This window comes from Euprymna scolopes, chromosome 5 (genome assembly GCF_053919585.1).
Source record: "Euprymna scolopes isolate OS-2025 chromosome 5, ASM5391958v1, whole genome shotgun sequence".
NCBI lineage: Eukaryota > Metazoa > Mollusca > Cephalopoda > Sepiida > Sepiolidae > Euprymna > Euprymna scolopes.
The window spans coordinates 146,272,238-146,291,909 of NC_136486.1; the positions used below are offsets into that span (position 1 = coordinate 146,272,238).

Here is a 19,672-nt window from a genome sequence, read left to right on the forward strand (position 1 = left end):
TTCAGTTTTATGTGAACAGTAGTTTAAGAGTTTAGTGGTTAAATATTTCCACACAAACACATCCATTTTATTTATATAGAATAATTTGATTACTTACAGAGTGTGAGGAAGCAGGAAGTTCATGGAAAAAACACTGGATCTGTAATAGAATAAGGAAACAATCACTAAAGCATAGCATAAGTTATAACACAGAAACATTTATGATTATTTTAACACTTGTATTCCATTTAACGTCTATTTTACATAATATTAGACTATCCTCCAATACGTATTAAGTTTACAACATCTCTGATTATCTCAAGTTAATTAACATGCCTAATTATTTTTATAACTAAATTAATCAACTTTCTGAATTTTTGAGATGAGGATTGATAATTCATATTATTTGGATTATTCAGACTACTGTTTTCATCTTGAGTGTTATTTTCACAACGTTTCTGCCGATGTAACCTTTGGCCTTCTTCATGTGTATCTTGTCAAACTCGGGAATCTTTCTGCTAAAATCTAAAATTAACAGTAAATTTCAGACAGAACTTTTTATTTAATCCACAGGGTAGCATGCTCTCATTCCATCAGCTATGACCGGGTAGAAGTCCTAAGTCCAACCAAGAGATCTTAAGATTCTCTAACTGTGCCTAAATCTAAATGCAGATCTCTTTCTCAGAACTGCCGCCTGTGGAACACTGTTTCACTGGCCTGCTTCCCGGTTGAATACAACATAGTAGCCTTCAAATCCAAGTTCTTGTTGAGCAGTCGGCATAAATAATAAAATTTTACCCAAATTTACACGATTACGATTTCTACACAACCACCTTAGATACATTAACCCTTATCCTCGAGTGACCTCCCAGCCTTCATAAGTGGTGACTCCCAAGCAAAAAACCTGAGGATTGAACCATTATCCATTTTATCAAGTACTTTATCTGTTATGCCACGGGACTCTATGGATAATTCTAGTATGAATTTTGAGAACCTTAACCCATTTTTGTTTTTCAATGTATAATCGTACAACTTATACAGATAACTATTTATTACTACTATAATTTGAGAAAATTACACTCAAGACGAGAACAGTACTCTGAATAATCCAAATAATACTAAGTTAATTTACGTTATTTACTTTGGACTTGTTCTTTTATATTAGCTCTGTTAAAAATAAACCAAAGACAATAATTTGCAATTATCCATAGATATAAATTTAATATTAAACATTGCCCTTTTTCTTTTTTTTAATAATTTTCTTATCTTTTTTGTTCTGGCTAGGAATTCACCCCCTATTTCAGAGACTCCAACCAAGAGATCTTATTAAGATTCTAACTGGCCCTTTAAGTGACATTTTATTATATTCTGCTCTTGGTTCATCTGGTATATTTGCCAGGTAGGTTTTGAAATGCGTCCAGTTGCTTCTATGATTATTGGAATAATGGAAATCTTCCTAAGATTTCCAATTTCTTTTCATGTTGTACATAAGACCTTGGTATTTCGTTATGCTGTCCCTCTCAGATCTGTTTAAGCCAGCATCATTGAGGACAGATTTCAACTAGGGTTGCTCCTTTTTCCGTCTTATTCCATATCACTATGTCAGGTTAAACAGCTTCATTTTCTAGGTAGGTATTGCACACCCATAGTGTATAACTTATTTTCAACGTTTTTTTTTTTCTGGTAGGAGTTCTCAGGACTTGCCACTACCTTTTTTTTTTTTTTGTGTGTGTGTGTGTGTGTGTGTGTGTGTGTGCGCGCACGCATGCAGTTCACTGATTATCTACTCACTTTTGTTCTCATCGTTTGAGCTGCAAAATAACATGATTCCAGATCTGTGTTTTGAGTCAACAGCTGGTCAGCCACTTGCCAAGCAAATACCTGAAATAAACAATCAATATGCATTGTTAACAATCAAAAAAGACAAAAACTTGAAAGATGTCATCAAAATTACATTTAATATTAGAAAAAAAAAAAAAAATTGCATACTGTTTATATAGTTATAATAATTGCAGGTTTTGATTGTTTCATGTTTCAGTCAACCTCAAGTGCCTTTAGTTTTAATCAGGCAAAACACGGAACATTTAACTTCAGAATTAAACTAATTTAAAAAAATACTATAAAAAATTGTCAATTAGTGTAAATATAGAAGATGAACTTTTAATTGTGATATTATAGCCAGCCCTGCCACCTTCCCAAGCCAAGATCCCTGCAGATGTGAGGAAAGAATTTGTAAAAAAGGAAAAGTGATCAGAAATGAAAGGAGTGGTTAAGTGAAGGAGTGCAGGGTGGACAACAAAATCTTTTGAACATTCTAGACAATTGGTGATCAGTTCCAAACGGACAGTTGAGAAGGTTTGAGAAAGCAGGCAGAATTCTTCCACTAATCAGCTGGGAATGACTCAAGGACTGAACACATATGATTTCTGGTGGAAACTAGATATATTTAACAAAGTTCAGCTCAAACTGATCGCTGAGAGAGTTTGAAGTTCCACAACTTTATGTTGGATAAAGAGGAGGCCAACAGGATCAAGCAGCTATCAACAGACAATATTTGGGAGTTCTTTTCCACACTAACGGCATCATCCACACACAACTGAGCTATACTAACAAATTGTCTAGTGTTGTTTCTACTGTAGCAGAAAAGCGGTCATCGTGCTACAATTATCTTATTATTTACATGTTTTTTTTGGATTGTTGCTTTCATCATGGTTGCATCCACAAAATTTCATTGTCAAATTTCCACTCTTAAGATGCATTTTGTTGTAGTCCTCCAAAAGATTAGAACGGTCACAAACAAAGTATTTATTTCTAAAAACAGAAGGAAAAGTATATACAGAACGTAGGTAGGTTCATAGGTTAGCACTAATGTAGGTAACCTACTTTTTTTTTATCCACTTTGTATAGCAGAAAAAAATTGGTGAAAGGGCAGTGGATACATTAGAATGGAAGAGAAAAGTGTAGGGAGTTGATAAAAAGATGGAGGAAAACAGGAAGAGAGACAACACACAAAATTTGACCTATGGTATAGTATTATTTTTATTTTTTTTTGCCAACAGAAAATAGTTAACCAACATATATTTTGATTAATGCAGATTTCGTATTTATTATTATATTATGTTGAACCCAATATATAGTGATGATTTAAAAAGATTAAAAAAAAAAAAGAAAAAAGGAAAAAGAAAAAGAAAAGAAAAAAAAGAAAAAAAGAAAAAAAAAAGAAAAAAGAAAAAAAAAGAAAAAAGAAAAAAAAAAGAAAAAAGAAAAAAGAAAAAAAAAGAAAAAAGAAAAAAGAAAAAAAAAGAAAAAAGAAAAAAGAAAAAAAAAGAAAAAAGAAAAAAGAAAAAAGAAAAAAAAAGAAAAAAGAAAAAAGAAAGAAAAAGAAAAAAGAAAGAAAAAGAAAAAAGAAAAAAAAGAAAAAAAAAGAAAAAAAAAGAAAAAAGAAGAAAAAAAAGAAGACTCATGCACCACCACCAAGAATCGAAACCAAAACGTTTAGCTTACAATTTATTTTTGTTTCTGCCGTTAATGACTGAGTTATGAAGATATGTTTGCTGCAAGTCTAAAAATTAAAACATGAACCAATAGCTACTACATTATGCATGCATATTTTTAATGCCGGCATTTGACCATCACCTGATAAATTTCATTTCCCTTTTTTTTTTTTTTTTTTTTTCTTTTTTTTTTTTAATTTTCATACTTTTATACTGATTTACCTGGGCTAAAACCTAAATATAGTTTCACATGGGTTCAAATACCTAATATATGAAGTTTCATTTCTGTAGACCAAAACCTCTAGGAGTTTGGTAGGCAAAATTTTTTAAACAAAAATATATACGTATACATAAATATATATGGAAAGAGTTTTGTGTTTATTATAAACTTTTTACGCAAATATTATGCAAGTATAAATCATGTAGAATATCTGCATGAATATGATTACACATAATCTCTCTATATATAAAAGACAAATGCACGCGCGCATTTTTTGTATATCTTGAAAAGGCTTTTTTCACTGACGGTCCAGGGGAGGGGTTACTATCGCTTAGAACTGTTTATATAGCCCCTAGATAATAATATCTACGATTTGGGAAAGCAGATGTCCTCTAGATTTATTTACAGCGACTTTTACAAAATTATTGCTATTTCAGCCCATCTTGTGTTCGTTCAGCTTTTTTGTATAAATCCGAAACTAATTCAAAGCTAAGGGAGTGTTCCCGGCAATCGCACCAGGAAACATCCAGAAGCAATCAGCTTTGATCACTGTGGGGCCAAACTCCTTATATCAGACAATTGCTATTCAATCTGGACAATGGGGAGCTGGTTTCCCCCTCCCCAACAACCAGCCAAAGTTGTTAAGTCCGCTACTTCTATTTGACCTCATTAATAAGGTCAAATAGAAGCAGCAGAGTTAACTTTTATTGCGTCCACGTACCAATTCTATTTTTAATACTTAAATAAATTCAAACGCGTTTCCGTTAGTATTTCGTGGTTGCCCAATGGTTAACATTGCACTTTTCTTTTCACACTTTAATTTCCAACTTTGCCTCAAGGGTTTGAGTTCGATCCTCATACTTATCTACCAAAACTTTTTTTTTTTATTTTACCCCACCCGAGTTTTGATTTACCCAAAACCACACGCACCTCCAAACACCCGGGCAACACTGGGTACCCCCCTCCGCTAGTCTACATATGTAAAAGCGAAAATGTACGTATGTATGTTCGCTTTTTGTGTATGTCTTCAAAAGGCTTTTTTCTGGCGGATTCTCGAGGCCGGCACTCATTTTTAAAACTTTTTATATCACGTCTAAATGATAATATGTACGACTTAACAAGGGGGGGGGGTCGCCTCTCTATTTAATTTGCCCGACTTTGAAACGTTAAATATTTGACATTTTTGGATCAGCATGTGTAGATTCGCCTTTTTTATAATAAAAGCGAAACTGGATTCGAACCGGATGTAAACGTCACCATTAACTACTATCCCGCAGTAAAACGATTTGAGCTTATTAAAAACTGCGATGTTTGACATTCACTTTTTAATCACACTTACATTGACTGTCGCTGTAGCTCGGGTGTTCAGGCACAGCCTATGGGCCGCAAGGCTCCGGGTTCGAACCAACCTGTCACCAAGCTCCCCCGTTATTTTTTTTCCCCATTTTTAAAATCGCTGTTTTTTTTATCATTTTTTTTTAATATTTAAACAGGGTTAAGTTTCCATTTGGTTCTTCTTTACCCCCCCCCCCATCCCCCAAATGCACACACCTACAAGCACCCGAGCAACGCCGGGTACCCCCCCCCCCAGTAGTTAGCTAAAGGGTATCATCCCATAAGAAAACTGAAAAAAACTAATAGGTAATTAACTGAAATGAATATTTAAAAGAATATGCAGATTAGCTAGATCTTGTTTGTGAATGCAATTTCACGACCCATATATAAGAAAATTGTATTTTCTTTTTAAATAAATAGAAAAAAAAGGGTTCTTAATTATGAATATCAATACACACAAAAAAAATTTATAAGAGTATAGAAGATTACTATCTAGCCTATTCCTTGGGGGAGAAAAATCACATATTTATTCAAGGTATAAATATTAGTGGAAAAAAGGAGGTGCTTACACGTTCATATCCATTTTGACTTTGTCAAGAGTAGCATTTGTTTAAACAAAGAAATGAAATATCCAAATGAAATAAGCAAGAAGATTGGCTGAAAACTTGGGGGAAAGTGATCAGACAAGAATGTACAGAGTGAAATTTGCAGACAGTGTACCCACTGAACTGCGAGGATTGGAGAGCAAGCTTACCACATATCAAGAAATGCCTGAACCACCCCTGAACGAAGGAAAAGTAGTTAAATGAAGAGAGAGGGTGAGAGTGTTTTTTTTTTTTATCCAGCGTCAAAGTCATTTTAAAAAATTGTGCCTAGCTTTTCTCATGTTGTCAGTGCCAAAAGAGAACCAAGTATGGACAGATATAAGTGCAATATATTAAATGTTGTGCATGGTAATTAGTTATAAATAATGGTTATTTTATGTTTGACTGGGTTAAAATGATTAGATAAACAAAAAAAAAAAAAAAAAAAAAAAAAAAAAAAAAATGACGTCATCAGAAAAAGGAGAAAAAATTTGCTAAATCAGTTAACCACTGGAAAAGAGTCGAAAAACATGAAAATGGGTTCTTAAACAAGAATCTTTTCTTATCTCCCTTTCGTCGTGTTAAGTATACCTAATACAGCAAATAAAAGAAAACCACAATCAACTCTGGAATATACCAGTATTCATTGCTTTGAATTTTACAACTGCTCCTGTATCTTTTTCTCCATTAACCATGGAATATCCTCTTCATACAATCATTTTAGATTTAATTATCAATTTATGTGCTAATAAGCAAAATTTATAATTACTTATAATTGTTTTGCTAAAAATATTTCCTCCAATGAAAAAAATTGAAAATCCATGAATTAAGGAAAGAACATTAATTTTTTGTATTCCTTGTCAAACAATAAATGTAAATTTTTAATTTATATGCTTCTAAATTTTCATATATATATATATAAAGACAGAGATGGATAGATATAGTAATTTCTGAAAATATATGACAATTAATCTACATAGAATCTTCAGATTTTCCTCCTCAGAGGGAGTCATCAGACTAGAAGCTCTATTCACGTATTCAGCACATTTTAAGTAAATACTGAAAACTGATGCATAGAACATTACATCTTATAACATTTTATTTAAATGTAAGAAATAATTATATGATGTTATCCCTCCAACTGGGCAACGCAGGATAAATACAGCAAGTTTATAATAATGTTCTTATTGAAATAAATATTGAACAACTCAAAAAACATTTGACTATTAATTTGGATTTGGCAAGCACACACACAATGCTGTCTGCAAGAGGAGAAAAGATACACACCCATTTTATTATGGAATGAGGTTAGATAGAAGTGACTGTATGAAAAAGTTTTATCTTGTGGTAATGAGTTTTGAGGGGGGGGATGAAATAAGCATGCTGGAGGAGGAAGCCATTGCAATTTGGAATGGGAATAGGAGGCGTCTCTTATGTCAAAGTTTTTTGTGTGCATGTATATTTCGATCACATTAAGAGAATTCTACGAGTTATTAATAAAATTCAATTAATATAATTCATACCAATTTTGTATACTTTATGAAGCTTATCTCTTGTATATATATTTATATATTCCAGGTAGAAAGATATCCAAAAATCAAGAATAATTAAATTTCAACAAAGGCCGTTGATAGTGCTCAATCAAAGAGAGCAAATTAGATTGTTTTTTTTTTTTTATATTTTACGTAAAGATATGACTATTTACATAAAGAATAAATATATATATATATATATATATATATATATATATATAATTATATAAACATTGTAAGAAGTCTTCTGTGGATCGATCAACGCTTCAACATTTCTAGGTCTTCTCGGAACTCCAAATGAATCTCGTAGTCAGAAGATAACTTTAGACTTCTTACAATATTTATATAATTTTATTTATAAACTCTACACACATATTGAGCAGTTTTGAAAAAAAATATTGTTTTTCTTTTGTTTTTTTAGTTCATGTTAACAGTACACTTGAATACAAATGAACTCTCCCGTCAAATACCGATGTATGAGCTTCAGTCAAGCAAGTTGTTCAAAATCCACAGATGATTTATATTGGTGAACATTTGGTATAGAATGGTATAGAACTATACACACTTTTTGGAACCACTGCTAAACTCAGTCGTAAATGATTGCCAGAAGACAGCGCAGACCTTTTTTTTTTTTTTTTTTTTTTTTTTTTTTACAAAGGCATCACCACATTACCAAGGCCCAGAGGCCACTCAAGGATAAGGGTTAAAGAGTGTACAGTAGAAATTGGTCAATATAGTAATCATTAGTAATGAAAATTTGGTAAATTTAATAACTTATATGGAACGGCTCATCAAGAACTTATTTACTTTAGACTTGAACACAACCATATTGTAGTCAGCCGGAAAGCAGGAAAACGGAAGACAATTCCACAGGCGTGCAGTTCTAAGAAAGAAGCTTTGTTCATGGAATCTACGTTTAGGTTTAGGCACAGATAAAGAGTGGGGGAAATTATTGATAGTGTTTACAGCTAGACGAGTGTTTCTTGTGAAAGTTTGGCGAGGGGGGACCAAAGATTGAAGCTCAGTTGAACACTTTCCATGAAAATAACGATACATCAGAGACAAACTCGCAACATCTCTTCTGTGAGATAGAGGTTGCAAGGAGGAGAAAAGGACATCTCCTACGAGGCTACGAAGTCTATTTTGAACTCTATCAAGGCAGGACAAGTCCTTTCTAGCAGCTCCTGCCCAGATGTGGCAACAGTATTCCATCCTTGGACGTACCTGGCTCTTATATAGGTAGAGAATAGCATCAGCAGTGAGATATCTACTGGATCGATAGAAAGATCCCACCATTTTTCCAGCGGCCTTGGCAACAGATTTGATATACGTGTTCCATTTAAGATCAGGAGTAATGGTCAAGCCCAGAAGCTTGTCAAAACTTGAGGCCTCCTGAAGACGAGAGCCATTCATTTCAATTGATGACAAATGTGGATTAGAATGTTGATGATGTAAAGAGAGAAGCTTGGTTTTAGATGCATTAAAAGTAACCAGCCACTCCTTTCCCCATTGTACTACGTGCTCAAGATCAGAGGAGAGAGAATTGGAGAGAACTTGGTCGTTTACTGTCTTAGATGTGGTACCATAAATGGTAGTGTCGTCAGCATAAATGTCTACAAATGATGTAAGGATATGATTTGGAAGATCATTAATGTAGATCAGGAAAAGAGTTGGGCCCAGGATGGATCCCTGAGGGACACCGGCATTAATACTGTGAGCTTCTGATTTTTGCCCCTCAACTACTACTCTTATGAACCTATCAGAAAGAAATGATTTAATAATTGAGAAGACTTTTCCAGCTATACCATAGCTAGCGATCTTATGAAGTAAACCTTTATGCCATACCCTATCAAAGGCTTTAGATATGTCAAGAGCAATTGCTCTAGAAAGATTGCCACCGTCGAGAGATTTGCTAATCCTATGCGATATAACTGTAAGGACATCTGCTGTAGATCTAGCAGAACGGAAACCATATTGAGTGTCACTAAGAAGGTTATTTTTGTTGAGATGTTTGATTACTTCTGTATTTAACACAGATTCTAGCAACTTACTCATGACGCACAGGAGACTTATTGGCCTGTACTGAGAGGGGGATGAGCGATCACCTGAATTCTTAAATACAGGGCATACTGATGAGGTTTTCCAGGGAGATGGGAAACTGTTCTCCTTAAGACAACGTTTAAACAGTTTTGTAAGTATGGGCGCTAATTCAGGTTGAAGTTTTTTGAATACTATAATTGGAATACCATCAGGGCCAGTTGCTTTACTCGAATCAAGGTTTTTGATTAGCTTGGCAACATCACATACAGATATACGTATATCACATAGCGTGTTTTCTGATACAGGAGGAAATATTGGGGGTTGGCGGTCTTGATCGCAAAGGGTAGAATTTGCTGCAAAGTTCTTGACAAAGAGTTTGGCTTTGCCTGATGCTGACGAGATTACCTCAGGTCCATTGATAATAGTTGGGATGGAGCACACGCTTCTGTTCAGGATTCTGTTTGCTATTTGCCAAAACTGGTGGGAACCAAGCCGCTGCTCAGCTACTTTGGACTTAACAGATTGAGCATACAACTCTCTTGCGTTCCTTATTACTTTCTTACAATGGTTGCTGGCAGTCCTGAAAACGGCTTTAGTTTCCATACATCTATTACGTTTGAAGCAGTGGAAAAAGTGATTTCTGTGCGCAATGGCAGCAGCACATTCTGGAGAGAACCATGGCTGGCTGTTAGGTTTTTTCTGAAACTTTTTAGAGGGTATGAAATGGTCAATACCTACAATTAACCATTCAGTTAGGTCTAATACTATAGAGGACACATCCTTTTTAAACATGGAATGCAGAGGTAGATCAGATATAAATGTACGGAAGCTATCCCAGTCAGCCTTAGTGTATCGATATACTGTACGATGAAGTGGTACATCTGGGGACTTATTACATTTCATTTTTATCTTAATTGATACAACAGAGTGGTCGGAAGATCCAAGAGGCGACAGAACAGAAACTGAACATAGTTCAGGGCAAGTTGTGAGAAAAAGGTCTAGTAGGCTCGCATACTGGCCATCATTATCGGGCACACGGGTAGGTTCCTGAACAATCTGAGTGAGGTCATAGGCAATGGAGAAATCATGACAGAACCTCCCCTCATCATCGGTCTTGTTTGAGTGGGTCAACCATTCAACGTTGTGAACATTGAAGTCTCCACATACGTGAATGTTAGCTGAAGGATAAGTAGAAAGGACTTGGTCAATTTTCTCAGATATGCTTTGAAAGATAGTAACTCCACTGTTGTGGGGGCGATAGAGAGTAAATATAAATGCAGTGGTGTGAGCTAAAGCAACCCGGAAGCACATATAGGGTAAGTTAGGATCTTCCCTGGAGATGTCCCTCCCACATGGAAAGCTATCTTTAATATAGGCAAATATTCCATGCCCATGGCGATCTTGGGGGTCAGATTTAGAAGTTAAGTTAGAGTATCCTGAAATTGCAAACTCATCTAGGGAAATAGCCTGTCCAATGCCAGTTTCACTTAAAAATAAAAGGTCTGGTTTAGTCTCCTGTAATTGGGTTTCAACCTCTGGAAGGTTAGAACGAAGACCCCTGATGTTGGAGAAGGAGACATGGTAGTAGGGGTCTACGTTGGAAGTTGGGGAACCGGGTTTAATCGTGTATTTTTTCTTGAAACTTGTCATGATGAAATTTTGGAATTTGTGGACTAGGTCGACAGATTTACTTAGAGCAGGACAGAGAGGGGAAATTAAGAGAGAAAAAGAAACGAAGAATTTTTTATTTTTTTTTATTTGTAGTTAATGATAAGGTAAAGCCGTAACAATTACCCACTAGTATGGCATCGAGAGGCCCCACCAGAAGCTACTGCATGGTCCAGAATCCATTCACCAAATGGCAATACAGCAGCCCCAGTACTTTGCACCTGCTGATAGGACAGCCTCCTTAGTGGTTAATCCAAGGTTCGGGTCCCTGACTATCAGGCGGATAACGTCAGCCCAGACAAAACGTTTACCTCCAGCACCCTTACTAGTGACATGGCTACAAGGATAGACATAGAAATTACGGAGTTTTCCTTTTCCTAAATGCATGTCTTAACGAAGACCGAGGTGCATCTCTCCCAGTGTTTTTTTTTTGTTTTTTTTTAAACAGCCCCTAGATACGAACCTAAATATTTCTACATCCAGGTACAATAAACAGTGCCTATTATTCCCAAATAATCAACCATCTCATATTGGCCAAGCTCATCGTTGCTTAACTTGAAAAAAAAAAAAAAAAAAATTATATATATATATATAAACACACAAAGGGCTCTAGATTGCAAGTTAAACAGTCGCATTTGTGATGATTTTTCAAAATGTCAACAAGAAATAATGAAACGCTTATCTTTTGGCGATTGTATTTCTAGTGAGCGAAAAATGTCTTTTCAACTTATATATATATATATATATATATATATATATATATATATAAAATGAACAAAGTTTAATTATTTAAACAAGAACCATATACTTTTTTTTTTTTTTTAATGAAGGCTGTTTAAAAAAATATCTGAAGAAATTAGAATGTTTATACCTTCAAGTATCAACATAAAATTTGTTGCATATTTAGAATTACACTTGTTTAAAAAAAAAAAAACCCAAACACAGAAAATATTTTATGGTGTACATACTCGTCACAGAACGAACATGTCATATTCTAAAAATCATATGGGTTTGCCTAGTAACTTTTCTATTTGGCTAGTAAACGAAAATATTTAGTTGTCAAAGGTCAACTAAAGTTAAGTTTGTCCATAGACCCCCCTCCCCCCCTGTCGATATATATATATATATATATATATATATATATATATATATAATACTAAAGTTGAAATATTTTGTACTAACAGTGAAACAGAGTTTGGGGATTAATTGATAACCATGGTCAAAAATTATGATTTTTCTCAAAGCTCTCTTAGCATAAGACTAAATATAACACATTATCCACCTTAACATCTAGCAGCTGTGTTCTAACATTCATAATGGATGGTATGACAATTTTAATTGTAGCATAGGTTTTGTTTTCTCTTTCATACCTCAGCATTTATTTTTTTGTAAGGACGCCATTCATTCTCTTAAGTGATGGTGATTAGTTAGTATTTTTCACCTCATTTAATTATGCTACTATTACAATATAAGGTGTTGGTCAATATGTGACTCAATTATTCTTTTATTTAAGGAGTTAATTGCTGAAACCATATATATATATATATAGTTTTGGAAGAATCAACATAATCTCAATTACGTTTAAAATAGCATAATATATTTATCATGGGAAATATTATGCAGTGAAAAATTCATTAGTCCTCAATACTAGCAGTTTCAGAAAGACTTGATATCCTTTCAGATCATTTATATTAATATATAAAATATATTTTATATATATATATATACTAGCAAACGTACCCGTCGTTGACTAGGTTAAAAAAACAGCCTACAGAAAATGGACTCTGATTTATGAAAGTATGATAGGTTATGAAAAGGAAGGGTTGTAAAGAGATAGCTTCGAATTTGGGTGTATCAAAACCAAAGCAAAATATGATGAAAGTAAAAATAAAATAGATAGACCCCATAATTTATTATACCATACCTGTTCACACTGAAACACTTATCACAATATTCTGTGGATCTATATTAAAAAACCTTGTTAAACTTTGCGACGTATTTCCATTCTATGGAGGTCAGGCGCGAACGAACACCCCTGAAAAGTCTTTATTAAACCAGATCCCACAATTTTATTATACCATCCCTATTTAAGTTAAAACATATTTATCAAAATATTATGTACATCTATATCAAAAACACTTGTAAACGTTTTTTTTTTTTTATTTTTAAATTTGTTTATTTCCATACTTTGTGGACCAGGCGCGTATGCAGACCTCACAATTTTAATGAATCATCATCATGCCAGATAAAACATACCCATTCCTGTGTCTCGATACATCTATTATTATATGTGATCAGTTTTCTATAATAGTCAACCATATAGTAGCCTATTCGTGACCAGACACACACAGACGTTCAGCTTTATATTATACATATATATATATATATATATGTATATATATATATATATATATATATATATATATATAAATGACATGTATAAATAGTATATTGAATAACGTTTAACTGATTTAACAAAAAACAAACACTTCTATAAATATTCCAAAATCAGTTCCATTAATTATCCCTTACAATGGACCCAGACGGACCTGAAAGTATTCAGGCTAGAAGCGACTATGGCAGCTACATTAGTCAGTTCTTTCTTGAAGGAAGAAAATTTTAAAAAGTAAGGGATCAAAACCAAAATATGCAAACAAGAATCGTCTATATTATTTCACTAGCGGAGGTACCTGGCGTTTCCCAGGTGTTTGGAGGTGTAAAAGAAAAAAAATAAGTTTTGGTAGGTAGGAAGGCTCGAACCTGAACCCTTGAGGTTAATAGGCTGAGGACTTACCGCCACACTACGGTGGCAGAGAAGTGAGAATGTGTGAAATAAAATCCTTAAAAAGTGCATATTTAATGAGGTCAAACATCATGCCACAGTGAATGAGAAGTGGCAGGTGCATGCGGAATTTAATTCCGCACTTAATTTTGCTGCGGGATAGTTCTTTTGGATTTGTTTTTTTTAATCCAAGTTTGTCTGATTTTGTTTCCCCAATATGTTGGGGAAAACCGGCTCCCCCTTTATTAGAGGAGTGTCCAAATGAAAGCAATTGTCTGATATGACAGTGGAAACCGACATTGACCAAACGTCCATCGCTTTCTGGTAGTTCTTGGCCCATAGCCAAGAACCGCTTGTTAGTTTCACATCAGTTTCGCTTTTAAAAGAAAAATCTGAATCAACATATGAGAAGCCGAAATAGCAAGAATTGTGTAAAACTCAATGTAAATAAATCTAGCTGTGACGTGCGTTTGCAATTCGTACATATTACGATCTACACGGTATATAAGAAGTTCTAAGTGACAGTAATAATAAAATAAGATATGCTTTTCACTCTACTACGGAGACATAACTTATTATTTATGTCTCCGCAGTAGAGTGAAAAGCATATCTTATTTTTCTTTTATTAATATTATTGGAATTTTTTCTTTTTTTCCCTTGTACACATTTTTGTGAATTATTCCATGGATTTCTGCCTTTGGATTATTATGGACCATCTTCCTTGGATTTTACTTGTGCAAATGGAAATTCAATTAACTTTCTTGAAGTTATATATTTGGATTTTACCGTCACTGGATTATTTATCTTTCACCAGACTATCCATTCATGTGTAATCACCTTTTTCTTCACCATATTCCCTCTGTTTCACTTTTTTTGTTATCAAGTAAGATCTTTGACTTACTTGTTGTTTCATCAAATACTTTTGCATGCAAAATCCAATCCCGCATTTTGCTAATTCCTACTCTCTGACGAGAAGGAAAGTATTTCTTCGAAACTCTGCGGATTAAGGACTATCAACTCATCTAGTGTTTCCTTTTCAGATTAAATATGTTTTTAACTCATTTCAAAGTGTTTTTTTAACATGTTTTATTAACTGTTTGCTCATTATATATATATATATATATATATATATATATATATATATATATATATATATATATAATGTATGTATATGAGAGGGGAGTAGTAAAACAGTATTTTTTTTTTTTCTTTCAAGCATATTTTCTTAGAATTTTTTTAAAGAATAGAAAACAGATCTTATATATTTTATTGGAATCCTTTGTATATTTATTTATTAGCGGACTGTTTGCCTCATCTTCATAGTTGTTGTTTCACCATGTTTCAGCCAACTATTCGTCTGGCCTTCTTCAGGTGGTTAACCACGCTAGAATAGGAATGCTGATGATGCAAGACAAGATACGAACAAAAACAGATTTCTAAATCCAAAAAGTCCAACCTTGATCGCCCTTCGGACCCATGGCACAGTAGATAAAAACATTGAATCTATGGTTCCAGATACGCATTATCTGAAGATAGTGGTTTTATTCCTACCCAACACAGGCTAGAGGATTAGTTGGCCAATTTTATTGTCATAGGCATTTTCAGGTACCTTTTCCACTAAAGTGCGTATGTATATATTCCCTCTCTGTGATACCAGACTGTTTCAGGAGAAAAACTGATTACTGAATTGTAACAACAAATGATGAACTGGTGAATATAACAAAGACTTCATTATTTAACGCCAGATGAAAAAATCATGCCATCATTGAAACAAATGCAACTTAGTTCTTTAAAGAAAGTCGTCGGTCCAATTAGATTATCAACTGGTTTACAGTCAGCATCATCATTTTCTAAAAGTAGACAGTTTTACAAACAAAAGTATTGTTCCTATTTACAATGTCTCTCCACCGGCCAGAGTTAGACACCAGGGTCGTTTTTTAATGTGGAGAAGAAAAAGAACAAAAATAAAAATTGTCTCAGTCGTGAAGGATTTCTCCTCCACTGACAGAACAAGAAATTGAAGTGTAGATCTGAAGAACAGATCCGAAGGCCAAAAGTATTGTTATTACAAGAAACCACTGATAAATTATATTAACACATGAGGCTATAGTATTTATTTTCACTAATACTCTCAGGAAAGTTATAAATCTGGACATCATCCTTTAAATAGCAAAGTAAATTAATCTATGGAGTCAACTAGTGAAAGAGAAGGAAAATTCCGGCTTCGTATTACTGTACACATAGATTCGAAGAAGTTGTCAAAAAACAAATATATAACAAATAAATGTTATCAAAGGCAAGATAAGTTACTTTTCTACCTGACTGGATATATTTTTCGTGTTTTTATTCAATGTAACATGTTTATTCAGCTCGAAAAACATACAGTGTTTACCGATGTATTGGAAAATTCAAAATGGCGCCCAACACTCTCTTTAACATGGTAAGTTTGGGAAAAGGTGTTATAAATAATAAACTAGACAAAATACTATTAAAAAACACCGAATATATGTCAACCTATGTCACGGTAACATATAATGAGCGAATTTCTAACAGTATTTTGTTTAGTTTATTATTTATAACATCTTTTCCTGAACTTACCGTGTTAAAGAGAGTGTCGGCCGCCATTTTGAATTTTCCAATACATCGGTAAACACTGTATGCTTTTCGAGCCGAATAAACATGTTACATTGAATAAAAACACGAAAAATATATCCAGTTAGGTAGAAAAGTAACTTACCTTGCCTTTGATAACATTTATTTGTTATATATTTGTTTTTTTGACAACTTTTTCGAATCTATGTGTACAGTAATACGAACCCGGAATTCCTGTAGTAGTAATGCTACAAACAACCTCACTTGAAAGAAACAAAAGATGTGCTCTCTCTGCGACCGACGTGGGAAAACCAGGAGAAGACTCAAGAGGTGTGGTGTGTTTTATAGAGGACTAGCAGGGCTACCCGGCGTTGCTCGGGACCGTATAAACAATGAAAAAACAAAAGCAGATATTGAACATATGTTTTATTCTTAGGGGAGAGGAATCTTTCATCTCAAGTTTTAGCGTTACAAACAAACATTTGTCTTTTATATATATAGATAATGACAGGTTTTTTGGGGGCCCCCCTCGAAGATACCTGATCAGTTGACCAACTTCTAGTGGTCCGTTTGACGTGAAATTTCGATATTTGTCATCCGGGTGATGGGGCTTCGATATGATACCAAATTTGTCAAGTTTGGTTCCGTCTTTCAAAAGTTTTAGCGTTACAAACAAACATACATACATACACACAGACGTTTGGCTTTTATATATATAGATGAGATCAGCCACATAAAGTGGCGAGAATACTGAACATAAAGGAGGCTAAACAATTGTACTTAAAGGGACAGTTAGAATCTTAAAAAGATGTCTCAGTTGAAATAGAAAAGATAGCGGGTAAATATTTGCGATCCAGTAGGATTCCCCATCCCAGCTGGAATAAACTGATAAGAAAATTGAAGAAAAAAATGGGAAAGGAGGCTTAAGCAGTAAACTATCATTTTCAAATCTCCTATAATTTTCAAAACTCTACAAAACAATTCTTAAATATCAGCCTAGCATAGCGAGTATGAACAATAATATGCTAGGAGTATGAATCAATAATATGCTTAGAGTATGAATCAATAATATGCTTAGAGTATGAATCAATAATATGCTTAGAGTATGAATCAATAATATGCTAAGAGTATGAATCAATAATATGCTTAGAGTATGAATCAATAATATGCTAAGAGTATGAATCAATAATATGCTAAGAGTATGAATCAATAATATGCTAAGAGTATGAATCAATAATATGCTAAGAGTATGAATCAATAATATGCTAAGAGTATGAATCAATAATATGCTAAGAGTATGAATCAATAATATGCTAAGAGTATGAATCAATAATATGCTAAGAGTATGAATCAATAATATGCTAAGAGTATGAATCAATAATATGCTAAGAGTATGAATCAATAATATGCTAAGAGTATGAATCAATAATATGCTAAGAGTATGAATCAATAATATGCTAAGAGTATGAATCAATAATGTGCTAAGAGTATGAATCAATAATATGCTAAGAGTATGAATCAATAATATGCTAAGAGTATGAATCAATAATATGCTAAGAGTATGAATCAATAATATGCTAAGAGTATGAATCAATAATATGCTAAGAGTATGAATCAATAATATGCTAAGAGTATGAATCAATAATATGCTAAGAGTATGAATCAATAATATGCTAAGAGTATGAATCAATAATATGCTAAGAGTATGAATCAATAATATGCTAAGAGTATGAATCAATAATATGCTAAGAGTATGAATCAATAATATGCTAAGAGTATGAATCAATAATATGCTAAGAGTATGAATCAATAATATGCTAAGAGTATGAATCAATAATATGCTAAGAGTATGAATCAATAATATGCTAAGAGTATGAATCAATAATATGCTAAGAGTATGAATCAATAATATGCTAAGAGTATGAATCAATAATATGCTAAGAGTATGAATCAATAATATGCTAAGAGTATGAATCAATAATATGCTAAGAGTATGAATCAATAATATGCTAAGAGTATGAATCAATAATATGCTAAGAGTATGAATCAATAATATGCTAAGAGTATGAATCAATAATATGCTAAGAGTATGAATCAATAATATGCTAAGAGTATGAATCAATAATATGCTAAGAGTATGAATCAATAATATGCTAAGAGTATGAATCAATAATATGCTAACAGTATGAACAATAATATGCTAAGAGTATGAATCAATAATATGCTAAGAGTATGAATCAATAATACGCTAAGAGTATGAATCAATAATATGCTAAGAGTATGAATCAATAATATGCTAAGAGTATGAATCAATAATATGCTAAAAGTATGAACAATAATATGCTAAGAGTATGAATCAATAATGTGCTAAGAGTATGAATCAATAATATGCTAAGAGTATGAATCAATAATATGCTAAGAGTATGAATCAATAATATGCTAAGAGTATGAAGCAATAATATGCTAAGAGTATGAATCAATAATATGCTAAGAGTATGAATCAATAATATGCTAAGAGTATGAATCAATAATATGCTAAGAGTATGAATCAATAATACGCTAAGAGTATGAATCAATAATACGCTAAGAGTATGAATCAATAATATGCTAAGAGTATGAATCAATAATATGCTAAGAGTATGAATCAATAATATGCTAAGAGTATGAATCAATAATATGCTAAGAGTATGAATCAATAATATGCTAAGAGTATGAATCAATAATATGCTAAGAGTATGAATCAATAATATGCTAAGAGTATGAATCAATAATATGCTAAGAGTATGAATCAATAATATGCTAAGAGTATGAATCAATAATATGCTAAGAGTATGAATCAATAATATGCTAAGAGTATGAATCAATAATATGCTAAGAGTATGAATCAATAATATGCTAAGAGTATGAATCAATAATACGCTAAGAGTATGAATCAATAATATGCTAAGAGTATGAATCAATAATATGCTAAGAGTATGAATCAATAATATGCTAAAAGTATGAACAATAATATGCTAAGAGTATGAATCAATAATATGCTAAGAGTATGAATCAATAATATGCTAAGAGTATGAATCAATAATATGCTAAGAGTATGAATCAATAATATGCTAAAAGTATGAACAATAATATGCTAAGAGTATGAATCAATAATACGCTAAGAGTATGAATCAATAATGTGCTAAGAGTATGAATCAATAATATGCTAAGAGTATGAATCAATAATATGCTAAGAGTATGAATCAATAATGTGCTAAGAGTATGAATCAATAATATGCTAAGAGTATGAATCAATAATATGCTAAGAGTATGAATCAATAATATGCTAAGAGTATGAATCAATAATATGCTAAAAGTATGAACAATAATATGCTAAGAGTATGAATCAATAATATGCTAAGAGTATGAATCAATAATATGCTAAGAGTATGAATCAATAATATGCT

The 19,672-nt window shown here is 32.9% G+C and overlaps 1 protein-coding gene across 2 annotated transcripts in view; it reads right to left on the reverse strand.

Moving 5' to 3' along the window:
• The window catches only part of LOC145277006 (transportin-3-like), a 188,680-nt gene that overhangs the window by 78,845 nt on the left and 90,163 nt on the right, over nucleotides 1-19,672 (reverse strand). For both annotated transcript variants that reach the window (XM_080128603.1, XM_080128602.1), the window contains exons 2-3: nucleotides 1,771-1,860; nucleotides 98-139 (exon numbers count right to left, since the gene is read on the reverse strand). In XM_080128603.1, the coding sequence (XP_079984729.1) occupies nucleotides 98-139; nucleotides 1,771-1,860 (132 nt within the window). The remainder of the gene's footprint in view (nucleotides 1-97; nucleotides 140-1,770; nucleotides 1,861-19,672) is intronic.